Below are 15,078 nucleotides of genomic sequence, written 5' to 3'. Positions count from 1 at the left end.
ACCTTGAATACCCAGCTAATGATGCTGTAACTAATTCAACAGGAACTATGAGCCACTGAAGCATTGTAGAAAGAGAACCAGTTGGTCACAGTCATAATTTAGGAAGATTAAAGCTGGCCCCAGGCAACAGTGGTCATTTGTCACCTCTCTGGACTCCCAGCCCTCTACTACATACACAAATGATGTGGACTTGCTGTTTTACAGAGTGGCCAGATGAAGAGTGACATCAAAGTCAGTGCCTGTCTCTTTTAGTAAATCAGTTAAACTCCACTTGCTCTAAGGTGACCAACAAGAAATGTTTACGCAGTCTAAGAGAACCAACTTTTATTGTTTAAGGTTTGAATTGTCAAAATAGATTACAAATTTGGGCATCTCTGAGAATACAAAAATAAAAGTATATCCAGGGTCAATTACACACACACACACACAGACATCTACAATTTCCTGAAATTGTGCCTCTAAAAAAGAGTTTCTGTTGGAGCCATGAAAGACAGCATTGGCACTCATTCCATTTCCTTATGAAAACTAACTTATGGAAGCTGAAGCCAGCATCATAAATACCCAGCTCTTAGGTATGTGAGATAAATAGTTAACTCTGTTCCACAAACAAGCATTTCACTGATTACCAATTGGGATCTTTCTCTGTCAGGGCTGCATCACAAGAAATCAATAACTTGTACTTTAATAAAGGCTTAAAAATGAACATTCATTCTGTCTCTTTCTCTGTCTCCATTCACATACACACATCTATGTATCAGCACACATATCAACATATATATACATATATAACATACACAGATGGCACCTGAATAATTTAATTTCCTCGCAAACTATACTAATCTTCAAACAGAAGAAATTCATATTTCCACTTCTGTTTCATTCAATCACCTTTAGTAAAAAAACCAACACCTTGCCAATAGAGTAATTTTTTTTAATATGGTCTCACCTGATGTCATATTTGAATTTTATTGCCCTTTTACCAGGAATAAAGAAAAAATTATGTGGAAATAAAAAATGTAATCAGAAACAATAAGTTAACCAAAAGAAATACCCAAGTAAGGAACAGTAAAATTGCATTTAAGAAAATTCAATAGATATCCATTAAGATTTTTCCATCACTGACACAAAATATGATTTTTTGACTCCATTTAAACCATTTCTCCACCAAAAATAAAAAGGCCAGTTTAACATTCTAGCACTCAAAAATGAAATCTTAATTGGTGTTACACTCCCATTTAGCTCACATACTCTGTACATCACTATTTAGTGATGGTTCTGTTTCAAAAGAAAAATTATACAAAATAACTATTTTTCAAAAAAAGTCAAAGTTGTCAATATTCTTTTTAATGATAATATATACTCTTTAAAATAAAATAAGCATAGAGACAAATGAATTTCAGTGACTATCAGTATATTCCTAAGAAACGAAAGCTGGCATTTTATTCCAATTCCTATGGTATACTGAGTTATTATGATAATATATAATATCAGGAAAAGAAAAGCTTTTGATACCTCAGAACTGCAACATAAAATGAATTTAATTTGGGAAATTAAATTCAGGATTAAAGGGTAATAAACTTCTTCTTGGAACTTTTCATCTTAGTCATCTGATCTTTAATACAGAACCTCACACAGAGATGATTCAGTGTTATACTGTGGGTTGCTTTAGAAGAGGTAAATATATTGATCAACAGTTAGAGATGGACTCAATATCCTTTTTGTTGTCATTGTTCCTGCAAATGCTCACTTGCTTCTCTCCTCTGTGCTGCTCTCCTCTATGACAGGATGTTGTATGAAACTCTGAAGTTCTGACTTAACCAACTATCATGAAATTTGGCAGCAGAAATAGAAAGAAGCCAGTCCAAAGTCTTGTACTTCCACAAATTTGTAGGCTAATAAGACTGAGATAAAGGCAAAAAGTGTTCCCTGGGCTGCATTTCAGAGGAAGGTTGAAAAGACAATAAAACACTCTCAGGAGAAAAGAAAGCATCCTACCTTTTTAAAAATTCCATATACTCGGTATGCTTGATGAGTCCTGTCCTCATCATTATTGTTTGAAAACATTGTCGATCAATGGCCCAGAGTTTCACATTTACAAGAGCTGCAGAAAAAGAAAAAAAAAAAAAAAGGAAAAAAAAATTAAAGAATTTCAACAGTGTATTATAATGTGCAAAAGCAATGAGTTATTCAGTGGAATAAAAATGATTAGCCTTGGTTTAAAGCTAATATCATAAAGCTATCCTATTTAGTTAAGAAGGCAAGTATTCTTACAGACAAAATGTAGTTCATAATTTTCAATACTAGTATTAATGTCTATAAGGAAGATTCCTGTTGCTCTTATGTCCTTAAGGGATGAGACAGTCTAAGAACACATTGAAAGTATTTAGTAATTTCAAGACTATATACAAAGGAAATCGGATGAAGAATAAGAGGTTCACAAGAAATAACACTGCCTGGTAATTAACCAGAATGAGGTTAATGACTCACATGATTGATCATATTTTAATTTTAAAAAATATAGGTGAAAATTTAGTTTTCAGGTTTAGGGGTTAACTTTAGGGGTTAACTTAATAGAATAGAAATAATAATTACAATTAAATTGTAACCTGTGCCCAAAGTTACCATATGAAGTTATCAATATATTAGCTATGTTTGTTGAATTTTAATTTCTCTCACATACCACTGTCTTTAACAATGAATGATTAAGTATTGAAACTGAATACCACAGAAGAGATCACTATTCGATCTATTAAGCACATGACTAAAAGATAAGTTTTAGAAAGACTGATGTTATAGCATAAGAGAACAAAATATTAAGATAAACTTAGGTTTTAAAAGAGTACACTAAAAATGTTGGTAATTGAATCTGTGTGATGGGTATTCAAGAAGCATGTTTTACTATGCTCTCTATTTGTATGTCTGCAAATTTTCATAATAGAAATATTTTAGGTTAGCACATGAACTAAAAAAGACAATTCATACATAGTACCCATGGAGTATGGGGTAGAGAAGGGCTGTGCAGGGGTTTGAGAAAGACCAGTTAATGGGGCTGAGGTATAGTTTAGTGATCCAAAAACAAAAATGGACGAATGCAGTTCTCTCTTCTTCACAGTTCTCAGACTAAGCCCAGTGAATGCAATAGATCAAGATTTGGGTATAAGGGAGAGGAGAAAATGCTCAAGTAATCAGGCCATGTATGTGCCTTGCAGGAGGATGCTAGAAGTAATCCACAGAGGAACAGGTGAAAAAGATGATAAAAGGAATATTGCACTCTAAAGCAAACCTTTATCTTTGAACTTTACCTAATTTTTCCTTGCAAAATTGTTTGAAGCTAAAAAAGAAAACATGACTTCTCCCTTGGCCAGCTCTTTACTGGAGAACAAAGATTGTCAGTTAAGTAGAAAAAGAACAAAGCAGCAAGGACCTGTGTGTGCATGGCTCCATTCCAAATAGCCTTCAAAAATCAACCTTCAGCAGAAAACAATGCTCATCTCACATGTATTCTCCAGTCACATTCTAGTTCCTCTGTTGAATCCAGGCTCCTTTCCAGAACACCTGTTTACCTGAGACGAACCATAAAACTGGATGATATAGCCACAAAGGACTGAGAAAATCAGGACAAGATTCATAAGAAGTAGACCCTTAAAAAATGATATGGGACTTCCCTGGTGGCGCAGTGGTTAAGAATCTGCCTGCCAATGCAGGGGACATAGGTTCAATCCCTGGTGCAGGAAGATTCCACATCCCACGTAGAAACTTAGCCTGTGTACCACAACTACTGAGCCTGTGCTCTAGAGCCTGCGAGCCACAACTACTGAGCCCACATGCCACAACTACTGAAGCCTGTGCCCCTAGAGCCCATGCTCCGCAACACGAGAAGCCGCAACAATGAGAAGCCACCACAATGAGAAGCCCGCGCACCACAGCGAAGAGTAGCCCCCACTTGCCGCAACTAGAGAAAGCCACAACAAAGACCCAATGCGGCCAAAAGTAAATAAATTTATTTTAAACAAGTGATAGGAGTTGAACGAGGAGAGAGACACAAAGGGTAATCAAGTGGGGAAAGTACATAAACAAGAGCACAGCTGGAAGTGAGTATGGGCTGCGGGAGTCCAGTCAGGGATAAAACAGACTGCAATGGTTGAGATTTCTATAAGGTTGCTACACAATTTGAGAGTAGGTTGATGCGGGGCCCTGGAAGCCAGGCACAGGAAGCAAGGATTAATTTGATGAACAACAGAAAGCTATTAGAGATCTTAAAAAGACAAAAGAAAGAACCACAATTTTAAAGGATATACCATGGGGATATCAAAAAAAAAAAAATCAAATGCTTACTAGAAAAAAAAAGTATTTTCTATATTCATCATTTTTAATGGTTCCCAGGTGTTTCCAGTATACAGTCCTCCTTCCAAAGGACCAATTAGGATATGCCAACAAATTTTATTTTAAAAATAGCAGCAATAAATAGTTGTATTATACATATTTTTTAAATGCACAAAGGCATGATTAAAAGCATAATGTCAAGGTGAAATAAAGCATATATACATTTTAAGGCTTTGCCCCGCAGAAAAACATCACATCCTGGTAAACAGTATATAAAAGCTTCTATTACAATCTCATAAATCGAAAGATATCATAATGATAGCTGAGAAAGACTAATCTAGGAGGGACACACTGGATTCAGAAACACTGGAGTCAAGCAGAACACAGACCAACACTGGCGCCATCAAAATAACACTTTTTGTACAAACCATAGGGCACAGTAGTTAATATGATAAAAGCTCAGTGTGAGGAAGATTGTTCTAATAATACATTGTGTGCACAGATTCAGACAAGGAGTAAGGAGTGCCAGGCAGAGGCCACAGTAATTCAGGAGTGAAGTGAGGAGGGTCTTAGTGAATAAGGCAGCAATGGGAGTAACAGCAGAGGCTTGGCAGGGTGTGTGTGTGTGTGTGTGTATTAAGTTACCTGCAGCATTATTAGTCTGAGTTCACATTTCAAGGCCAGGCTCCATCTCTTGTCTCTCCCGATAAACAACCTTTTTGTCTTACAGCTATAGCTTTTTCTGTGTCATTTACTGGCATTTTGCACATGTTACCAACACGGTCAATTATCTCTATGTCTATATTACGTTACCTCAAATAAGTTTGTACTACATTCCCTCAGAGAAAAGTCCCTGTCTTGTTTCCTCTAACTTCCCCCAACTCAAGAAACTTGCTTTTTATTTGATAAACACTGGGTATCATTGTTAATTAATGTAATTTCTGTACATGAAGTTCACCTGCAGAAAATATATATGCCTAGTCAGACTCTAAGGTTACATTAAAATGTCTAAACTGAATTCATTAGATATAATTCATGTGTAGAAAAACAATCTCTGAAATTAAGTTCACAGAATTCAGTATTTTTGTTTTATCTTCTGATTTCAATAGCCCATGTAAATGGAATGTCTGAGTAAAACTGTGTTCCAGATATTTTGCATGATAATCAATATGGCTCAATGAAACTTCAAGTTTGTCCATGACCTTGGGCAAGGTGCCAACACCTTTTTTATATGCTGCCAATATGCATATTAGTCAAGTCAGCATTTTACAAGTGGGCAAGCATGACTAATAATCACCTTGTAATGTTGTCAGAAGTATGGTTATATTGGAGTTGTGATTAACATCCTGCTTCTTAAACAGCCTGCTGGAGTATATGTCTGTTGCTTCCATAACTTAGAGAACATTCAAAAAATCCATTTACCTTTGATATTAAGTGGTATATTAATCTCTGTAGGGGATAAGCACTTCAAATAAAATTCCTGTGATTTTCACAATGATTACTGTTGTTGAACACATAAGTCTGAAGAGTGTAAAGCAGAAAAAGGGTTGGGAAGGGATTTTCCTTTTTGTTCAAGTATGTATCTAAAATTCACTATTGGAAACATTTATCATTTTTCAGGTTAAGGCCAGATTGAACTCTGTGGAAAAAATACAAGTTACCATTGCTCTGGGATCTCTAAGTGTATGAGTACATTAAGAATACCTTTAGGGCTTCACTGGTGGCGCAGTGGTTGAGAGTCCGCCTACCGATGCAGGGGACACGGGTTTGTGCCCCGGTCCGGGAAGATCCCACATGCAGCGGAGCGGCTGGGCCCGTGAGCCATGGCCACTGAGCCTGCGCATCCGGAGCCTGTGCTCCGCAACGGGAGAGGCCACAACAGTGAGAGGCCCACGTACCACAAAGAAAAAAAAAAGAATACCTTCACTGTAGGCAAAAGTTGACCTTCATTTAGGGGACACCAAGATTATAGAAGAATGAGCCATAAAATTGTGCTAGATTATGAAACCACAAATCTGGGTTTGGCTTAAATTCTCCTACTGGGGAATTCATCTGCTGCCCAATTTGAATTTTGGAAGAATACTGAGAAAGCATATGTAGGTATAGAGCACTTATAGACTCAAATAAGTATTCTGCCCATATTTATTTTACGCCAATCTAGTTGACACTGTTGCTATATATAAGGGACAGAAAACAAGGTGACGATTCTTGCCCTCAAGAAACCTGCGATCTAGTACAGAGGCCGACAAACTATCGTTCCTGCCAAATCTGACCTATGGTCAGTTGCTTTCCTCACTTAGGAAATTCCAAGGATTTTAGGATCTCTGTGCCAGAAAAGAGATGAAGACCAATACACACTTATTATTCTCCCTCCTCCTTCCCACCATGCACACACCTAGAAAAGGTCACTTGAGGACATAATCAGGAGGAGGGCCCTCACCAAGAACTTCACCACACTGGCACCCTGAGGCTGAACCTCAAGCCTCCAAAACGCTGAGAAATCAGTGTTTGTTGTTTAAGCCAACCGGTCTATGGTATTTGTTACAGGAATTTGAATAGAGACACCTGGGGTCCATGGAGCCCCAAGCAGTCTGTGGATGAAACACAAAGGATTTGTGAATGTGAGGTGGGACAACAACATCTTTATTTTTACTACCCTGTTACTGAAATTTAGCATTTCTTCTATAAGTATAGGCAACAAACCACAGTAAGTGGTTTGTCAGCAACAGAAACCATGTCTATTTTTATATCATCCTACATTTGCTGCAGATATCTTAAATATAATTTACATTCATCATTATTTTGAACTTATGGTAGTTACTAGAGCTCTAGACCTCATTTTTAATGTATTATTTTATCACAATTATTAAATGTTTTATCATTGTATCTCAACATACATGGTTCTTTGTAATCCTGTGTATTTTATTTTATGCTTTTATAAACATTCTTAGATGAGTCCATATGCTTCAGAGTGACAAATAGGTCCATGGCACCCTTAAGATTAAGAGCCCCTGGTCTAAGTATCCTGGAGAAAGGATTACCTCAGAGAAGGAGACAGGAAGAGTGGTAAGGGAAGAGGTAATACTTTAGCTGGTCTGCATCCATAGGGACATACAAATTACTAAATAAGTATGGTTTACTTATTAACAAACAGCCACTTCCCTAAGTTCCCTGACTATTCCCAGCCCTCTGCCCAGGACTCCCAAGGATTTCCTCAGCTCAGCAAATAAAGGGTTAACACTGAGCCCCACATATCAATATTCATATAATTTCTTTGCATGCCTCTCTTGTGCCTGGGATGGCACAAAGTAGAGCTCATCAAGTATTTTCTAAATTGCATTTTGTGTGTATGTCAAACATTCTGTCCAAATAAAATCTCTATTCTTGTACTTCATTGGAAAAATTACTCTAGACCTTCATAATCTCTTTTAGAAGAGAATGAGTTTTCAATTTGAGCTTTTCCAAGTGTCTTTCCCTAGCAGCAAAACACTGTTTGAGTTTTCTGACAAGGATTCCAGAGTGACCTATTCTTCCCCAAGTCAGCCCGTTTTCCAGGGAACATTCTCAGATAGTAGGTAGGTCTCATCTCAAAGCTTCTGCTGATCTAAACTGTGTGTGAATGAGCTAGAAGCTTTGGAGGGCTTGATGTGGGTGGAAGAACAAGACAGGTGTCATTAGCTTGTTCTCCTACTTCACCTTCAACATTAAAAGAGCTCCAGCTCATACCGTAAGGTACTTTACTATATGCTCCAGGAATTCCAGAAACTCTATTTTTACACCTCACCTCACCCCTCATTTTCTTGAAGCTTGAATCATCTGTGATAACTCAGATACTTAGTGCTACAGAATCGGCTTACAAAAGACCTTTAGGGGGTCCATGAAGCCCACAATTGCTTCCCAACATTATTAAGGCATATGTTTGCCTAAAGCCAAATTCCAACGGCTGGAATGTTCTGAGACAAATGCTTCATAATTAGAAAAGGCCATTTGCTGTTTACAGTGCATCCGGAGAGCATCGATATCTCCACTGTGCAGACTGCGTCACTGTTAGTATGGGGGTTATATTTTAAACTTTCTTGCCTAGAAAAGTTCTCTCTTTAATGATATATATTCTATGAAGATGGTAGATTGTCAAGTTGGACATTGCAGGACTTCGCTGGTGAGCAGTGGTTAAGAATCTGCCTGCCAATGCAGGGGACACGGGTTCGATCCCTGGTCCGGGAAGATCCCACATGCCGCGGAGCAACTAAGCTCGTGTACCACAACTACTGAGCCCACACACCTAGAGCCCATGCTCCACAACAAGAGAAGCCACCGCAATAAGAAGGCCACGCACCGCAACGAAGAATAGCCCCCACTCGCCGCAACTAGAGAAAGCCCGTGTGAAGCAACGGAGACCCAATGCAGCCAAAAATTTAAAAAATAAAGATAAAATAAAGTTGGACATTGCAGATAAGAATAATCATGATTATAAGCTTAACAATAGAAAAATCACTTATCAGTATTGTCATGATGTGCATGTATTGGAAAGGAGTTGGTACAGTGGGCTGCCCTTTAAGGAAGCCAAAAGGAGTGATAGTTGTTTCTCTAAATTCTGCTCAACTTCATACCTTGAACAATGTAACTGGTAAGACCAAGTGCTAGCTTTCTGAAGATATTAAAACATTAACTAACATGATGATTTTAAAATTTAAATTCACTTTCAAATGTTAAAAATACTGAAAGGGCCAAATAGGTGGTAATTTATTTTTGTACAGATACACAAATAACAATGAGCATTATTTTGGTACCATTATTCAACATTTACTATACAACATGATAAGAACTTTGTCTGTTTTATCTATTTATCCTATATTAATCCTATGAGATATTCTTGTCCCCTTGCTATAAATATGGAAACTGAGTCTTAGAGAAGCTAAGTTACTGCCCACATCACACATACAATAATTCTAAGATTCAGTTTCATTCTGACTCCAAAGACTGGTTCTTTTTACTCTTGCATGCTTCTGAAACTGGGCTAAGGATATCTGCTTTCCTCACCCTCTTTTTCTGACCCACTTCACCACCCTACTTATCATCACTGAATATCACAGGAGCAAAAGGAATAGGAATTTGACTTTCATAACAGAGGTGGTGAAGATTTCTTGAAATTAAAACAGAAGCTTGGGCTGCAAGTTTTACCTAAAGTTTAAAAGCAATGGGAGGCTTCAAAAGTATTTTGTACCTGAGGCAGGTTCCTCGTGACCATCTTCTACCCCACCTCTCCCTCTCCTGGCTCTCAGCACCATGGCATGCCTAGCACACCCCTCTCCCTAACCTCCAGAGTTACCAGGAGCTACCTTCTGTCTTTAGTGGCCTTCAGTGAAAAAGCTCAAGAAGCATTGTGCTTCATTCTACAGGCTCCAGTTTTAATGCAGGGGGAGTCCCAGTGGTGTCAAAAAGTCATCTTTAAAAGTTAAAGTCATGTGAACCATCCTGAGGCCAGCTGACAGCAGCCACCAAGGGCAGGAGAAACAAATATATGTGAGGGCCAAGTGTACCAGAGCAAACTCTACTCATGCAGAACTCTAACCACATCTCCCTTCTTGTTTGCCAAAGCCCATAAACACCAAAACCTAAGTACTAATTAGTAACAGGGACTGGGGATGCAAAACCTGGCCGTGGAAGCAGGGACTTCCCAGGTGTTACAGTCTTTCTCCTGGCACTCCTTGTTAAGACAATAAAGTGTACTGTTGTAAACACCTATTAAACCAAAGTTCAATTATTTAGAAACCTGTAGACACCTAGTTCTATGTAAATCTGGTAGTGGGGGCTGGTGGTTGGAGGGAGGGGTATAAAAATGAATAGAGAGAGAGATAAAGAAGCAAAGCAATCAACCTCAGGTCATCTGAAACAACCCTGACATGAAGCAAAATATCAAGTATATCAGGAAAAAGAGCAGGAAGAAAGGGGGAATGAGCCTCCAGGAAATAAGTGGCTTTCTCTCTAACTCAGATACAAATTAGGAACCAAGAGTGAAAGAAGGAGCCAAAAGACCCCCAGATAATAATAGTTGTGAAGACCAAAGTGCTCTGAGTTGTCTAGTGAAGAACAGAAAAGAGTACATAATCACTTTGAGCTACTGACAGAGAAACAGTTAAGAAAGTGATAAACTACTCCAATCAGTCCTACAAGATTGATCTTCCTAAAGTACTGTTCTAATCCTGTTACTCTACCCACAAAATATTCAGTGGCTCTCTGCTGCCAATAAATAAAGCAAAACCTCTCCATCCTTGCATTTAATCCATATTCAGTTTAAAGTACCTTTCAAAATTCATCTCACAATCCTCTACACACACCTTTTATTTTATCAAATGATTCTACTGTCAGGTTTCTAAATCCACACTTCTGTTCTCTGCCTTCAGGTCTTTGCTCCAGTTATTTTCTTCTACTCATGACAATCCTAGTAGCCCTTCAAGACCCAATTTAAAGGCCACTCTCTCCATGAAGACTTTCCAGTTCACCCCAGCTAGAATTTCTCTATTTTTTTTTTCCTACAACCTTCTGATTTTGCCTCCTTTGTGGTTTTTTATCACTCTGACTTGCTTCGTAGTTATTCATGTACCTGAATCATATCAGTACCATACATGGTCCACTATGAATACTGTGATACCTCATAGGATTCAACAAATGTTTTAGGGTAAATAAGTGACTAGTTTACAAGGGGAAAACAATCTGCGAAAAAGAAGAAGAAACTGAGGATATTCACTCTGGATAAGAGAAAGCGAAAACTCAGTAACTGTCCTAAAAGATTTGATGGCTTTATTAGACTTTAAGTCAATTCAATGAAGCTGTTTATAGTAGCATTAAGGGCTAGCCTGAAATCAAAAGTTGGGAGACATTTATTACAAACATTCTTCAGACATTTGAGAACTTACCATGTGCCCAGAACTATATTAGGCACTGGTGATACAAAGATAAATAAGATACATACCTTGTTCTCAAGTACCTCCTTGCTGCTGGAAGCTAACTTTCCTTACTTTTTCTATTTATATATTCACTTCTTTATTATTCCACCTTATGCTAATAGTCTTAATTATTTCACCTCAAGCAAAATTTGAATCAATACACTCCATAATATTTCTGGTGAATTAAGAGGTAATTCCTTCCTACTTGTCAAGGACAGAACTAAGCCAGTAATTAGAACTGACAGGATTGGTGATTAAGACTCCATGTAAAGACAAAAGGAATGCAGCAATGGCTAAATCTTGTCCTAAGAAACTTCCCATCAAAGGAAATGCTCCAGTAGACCACCTAATAAAATAGTGGAGAAAGACTTCCTATATCAGATGGAAAATTGAATTGGATCACCTCAAAGGAGTAACTGAACCACAAGATTTTATACTAGGTAAGAGATCAATGCAGAGAGAAGTGAGCCATAGATCTACATAAATGAATAATGATAGTTATTTTGAGGTAACATACACCTGTAAGGGGCATTGTACACAGGATGATGGTTTTGTTACAAGCCTATGCGAGAGAGTCAAATGTCTAGAAAAAAGGTGATATCATTTGTTGATGTTAATGAAGGAAATGGCGTCTCAGTCAATGCTTTATGCACAAATTGAAAGGCTCAGGAATACAAAAGACATAAAGGCATGAGACAGCATGCTACAGCATGAAAGCCAGTAATCTGGCCTGTGTATCTTCCCTGTAACCACACAGGAGCTGTGTGGCCTTGGGCAAGTAATTTAAGCTTTCATCAGTCTATTTTAGGAAACGGAGATAATAATGTATGCCTCATGAAATTCTTCTCAGATACGAATGAAATTACTCATGGTAAATATTCAGTATGATACCTGGCATCTCAAATCTTCTTCACTCAAGGATGTCTTTAATGATGTTTCCATCTTATAAACACATAGAAAACAAACACTAACCTGTGGGCTAATGGCAATGAATTCTGAGTTTAAAAAAAAACCCAACCAACCAAACAAACAACCCAAAAGTTTACAGCAGTCATGAAGTTGGTTCACTACCTCAGAATAATAAAACAGAACATTACTTGGTGAATTGCATACAGGTTTAGGAAGGCTTAAAGGTTAAGAGGAAAATTAAGATAAAGACTCAGTGTCTTAATATGATAACAAACATAAGAAGCTGGCTTACAGCAGCATAGAGCTCTTTGAGGGCAAAAAGTGGGTCTTGTTCATCTTTTTATCCCCAGTGCAGTGTGTCTCCAGTTACTGGCATGTAGAAAACAACCAATAATGTTTGTTAAATGAATAACTCACACATACACCTGCCTGGCACATTTAGGTATTCCTTAATTCTATTATAAACAGGACTCATAATTTAGTTGAAATCAAATCTTTGAAAAATTCTAGAATATTCGTCAACAGATGGTTTGTGATCCTTTAGAAAGGAAACAGAGGCTGGGTGGCCAGTCCACCTTAATGATACTCATTTTCAATGAGTTCTTCAGTACATAGAGGCTCTCTACACATCAGTGAGCCTCCAAACATGGCACATTTTGGACCTCCATCATAAGCTTCAATCTCTGGCAAGTTACTGAGGTGCTTTAGCTAGCAGCCCTATTATGGTGACAATTTCCTGCAGTTTGGCATATTTTGAACAGTGTGCCTATTTCAAAAAATATCAGCACGTGGTTGGTAAATGTCATAGCACATCTGTTGATAACAGATTTTAAGTCTCGAACAGATTTTAAGTCTCGAATCTCATTAAGGAAATGGGTATTACATCTGTAAGTCCTCTTGTCAGTTGGATGAGCTGCATCCCAAAACACTGCACAAAGATGCTGAAAACATATGCTTACCTATTTGCTGAAATTCAAGTAGACATCTTTACAAAGTCATACTAATAACTTTTCCTTGCAAGTTGAATTACTTGACTTCAGCTTGGAAATGTTATTAAAATTGTCTCCCAAAGGAGGGGTTTCATTTTTCCTAGTCAGTTCTTATAGCATACTGTTTCTCTTTCTGCAAACACCGTGTCTATATGCCAGAAGCCATATATTTGATGTATGCTTAATTAATCTCATTTCTCAAGGGGAAAAAAAAGAAGCATTAAGATTAGATGTCCATTAACCTCCTGTTGTATCTTCCCTGAAGAGCTCCCTGTTGATGTGCTTTACAAGTTTCCATTTTCGTTGCATACCTCTACATCACCTTAGTTCATTGCTACCTTAAGGCTAGACTCAGCCATCATAATTTATGATCCCTTTCAAGTCCTCATATAAATATGAAAACCAATGCTGCTGTCTCGGTCCCATTAAATATATGACCCAGCTAGTTAAGAGAAACAGCTGCAATACGACTTCACGTTTATTTTCTAGGCACTAGTAGGCTTTGAAATAGAAATGTCCATTTTTGGCCCATCTTTTCTGCAGTAAGTTATATGTAATCTCTACATTTGGCAGAATTCTGGGGAAAAAAATCCTAAGGAAAGGGAGTACTCTAACCACCTCCTCCACTGGCAGATGAAGTAGAGGACATCAAGAAAGTCAAGTGAACTCAGCTGTTTTACATTTTCAAAACTGTCTACTTTTGACATATAAAGAGAATGCCATTTTCCTTCTTGTGATTTTACTCGTCTGGAAGATGCAGTGTTGCAATGACAACTGATCATTCAACAACAATTAGAAAAATGAGCTTTAATTGAACTGAATGCAGAGGTTGGTCATGCTATGATGCAATATAGAAACTGATAGTTCTTATTTTTACAGATGAAAAAAGCAGTATCTTCTATATTTTACAGAGTCACTGGTTTCTTCTGGAGAAAAAAAAAATCTGAACTTCTAGAAAAGAGGATTCTCTGCTTAAACATTAAATATATCCACTTTTCTTGTACCAAACATCATTTTCACACAACAGCACCAACTGTGAAGGCATAAAGGTGACAGAGTGCAAACTAGCCACCTAATGATTTGCCTTTGGTCAGAATAGCTGTGACAACTCCTTTGGCAAATAATGGCAGACCAAGCACAGCCTGTCATTTGCTCACACCACTGAAGGATGTATATTTGCTAAGAGGAGGTGAAGACAGATGTGAATATATGTAGCAGGGTTACTTCTAAACTCAGCCTGTGTGGGCGTGTTGCTGTGCCTGCCCTGGCAGTATCTCTTCCCTGGAGAACCACTATGCTGAGGAATTCAGTCCCAGGGCCCCATCCCTACCCATTCTTCATCCTCCCTTCCCCCTTTCTGAGTATGTGATCAATCAAGTTACATTTTTGCTTAAGCCAGACCGAGTCTGGTCTCTGGAGCCCCAGAAGGAGTCCTGCATGCCTTACAAATTGCTAATTCTGGCATAATCACTGCATAATATAGAAAAGAGGTTAAGCTCTGGAATCTTTAAGCCACTTGAATAGGATTTTGTAGTTTTTGAATAGGATTTTATAGTTTTATATAATTCTAATTTTTTGAAATGATACTTAGATAAAACAAGTTATAATAATTCCATTATATCAATAGGAAGAATAAAACAAAAAAGGTACAGAGAGATTAAGTGATTTTATAAAAATATATCCTGGGGCTTCCCTGGTGGCGCAGGGGTGGAGAGTCCGCCTGCCGATGCAGGGGACACGGGTTCGTGCCCCAGTCCAGGAAGATCCCACATGCCGTGGAGCGGCTGGGCCCGTGAGCCATGGCCGCTGAGCCTGTGCGTCCGGAGCCTGTGCTCCACAACAGGAGAGGCCACAAGAGTGAGAGGCCCGCATACCAAAAAAAAAAAAAAAAATTATATATATATATATAT

The 15,078-nt window shown here is 38.0% G+C and overlaps 1 protein-coding gene across 2 annotated transcripts in view; it reads right to left on the bottom strand.

The window, feature by feature from the left end:
- Nucleotides 1-15,078, bottom strand: part of PRKG1 (protein kinase cGMP-dependent 1) — a 1,281,256-nt gene that overhangs the window by 458,006 nt on the left and 808,172 nt on the right. For both annotated transcript variants that reach the window (XM_081245892.1, XM_081245891.1), the window contains exon 4: nucleotides 1,996-2,101. In XM_081245892.1, the coding sequence (XP_081102018.1) occupies nucleotides 1,996-2,101 (106 nt within the window). The remainder of the gene's footprint in view (nucleotides 1-1,995; nucleotides 2,102-15,078) is intronic.

This window comes from Mesoplodon bidens, assembly GCF_964165515.1.
Source record: "Mesoplodon bidens genome assembly, chromosome: 1".
NCBI lineage: Eukaryota > Metazoa > Chordata > Mammalia > Artiodactyla > Ziphiidae > Mesoplodon > Mesoplodon bidens.
Note: the sequence above shows the minus strand (reverse complement) of the source record. Positions and strands in the feature narration are given on the sequence as shown.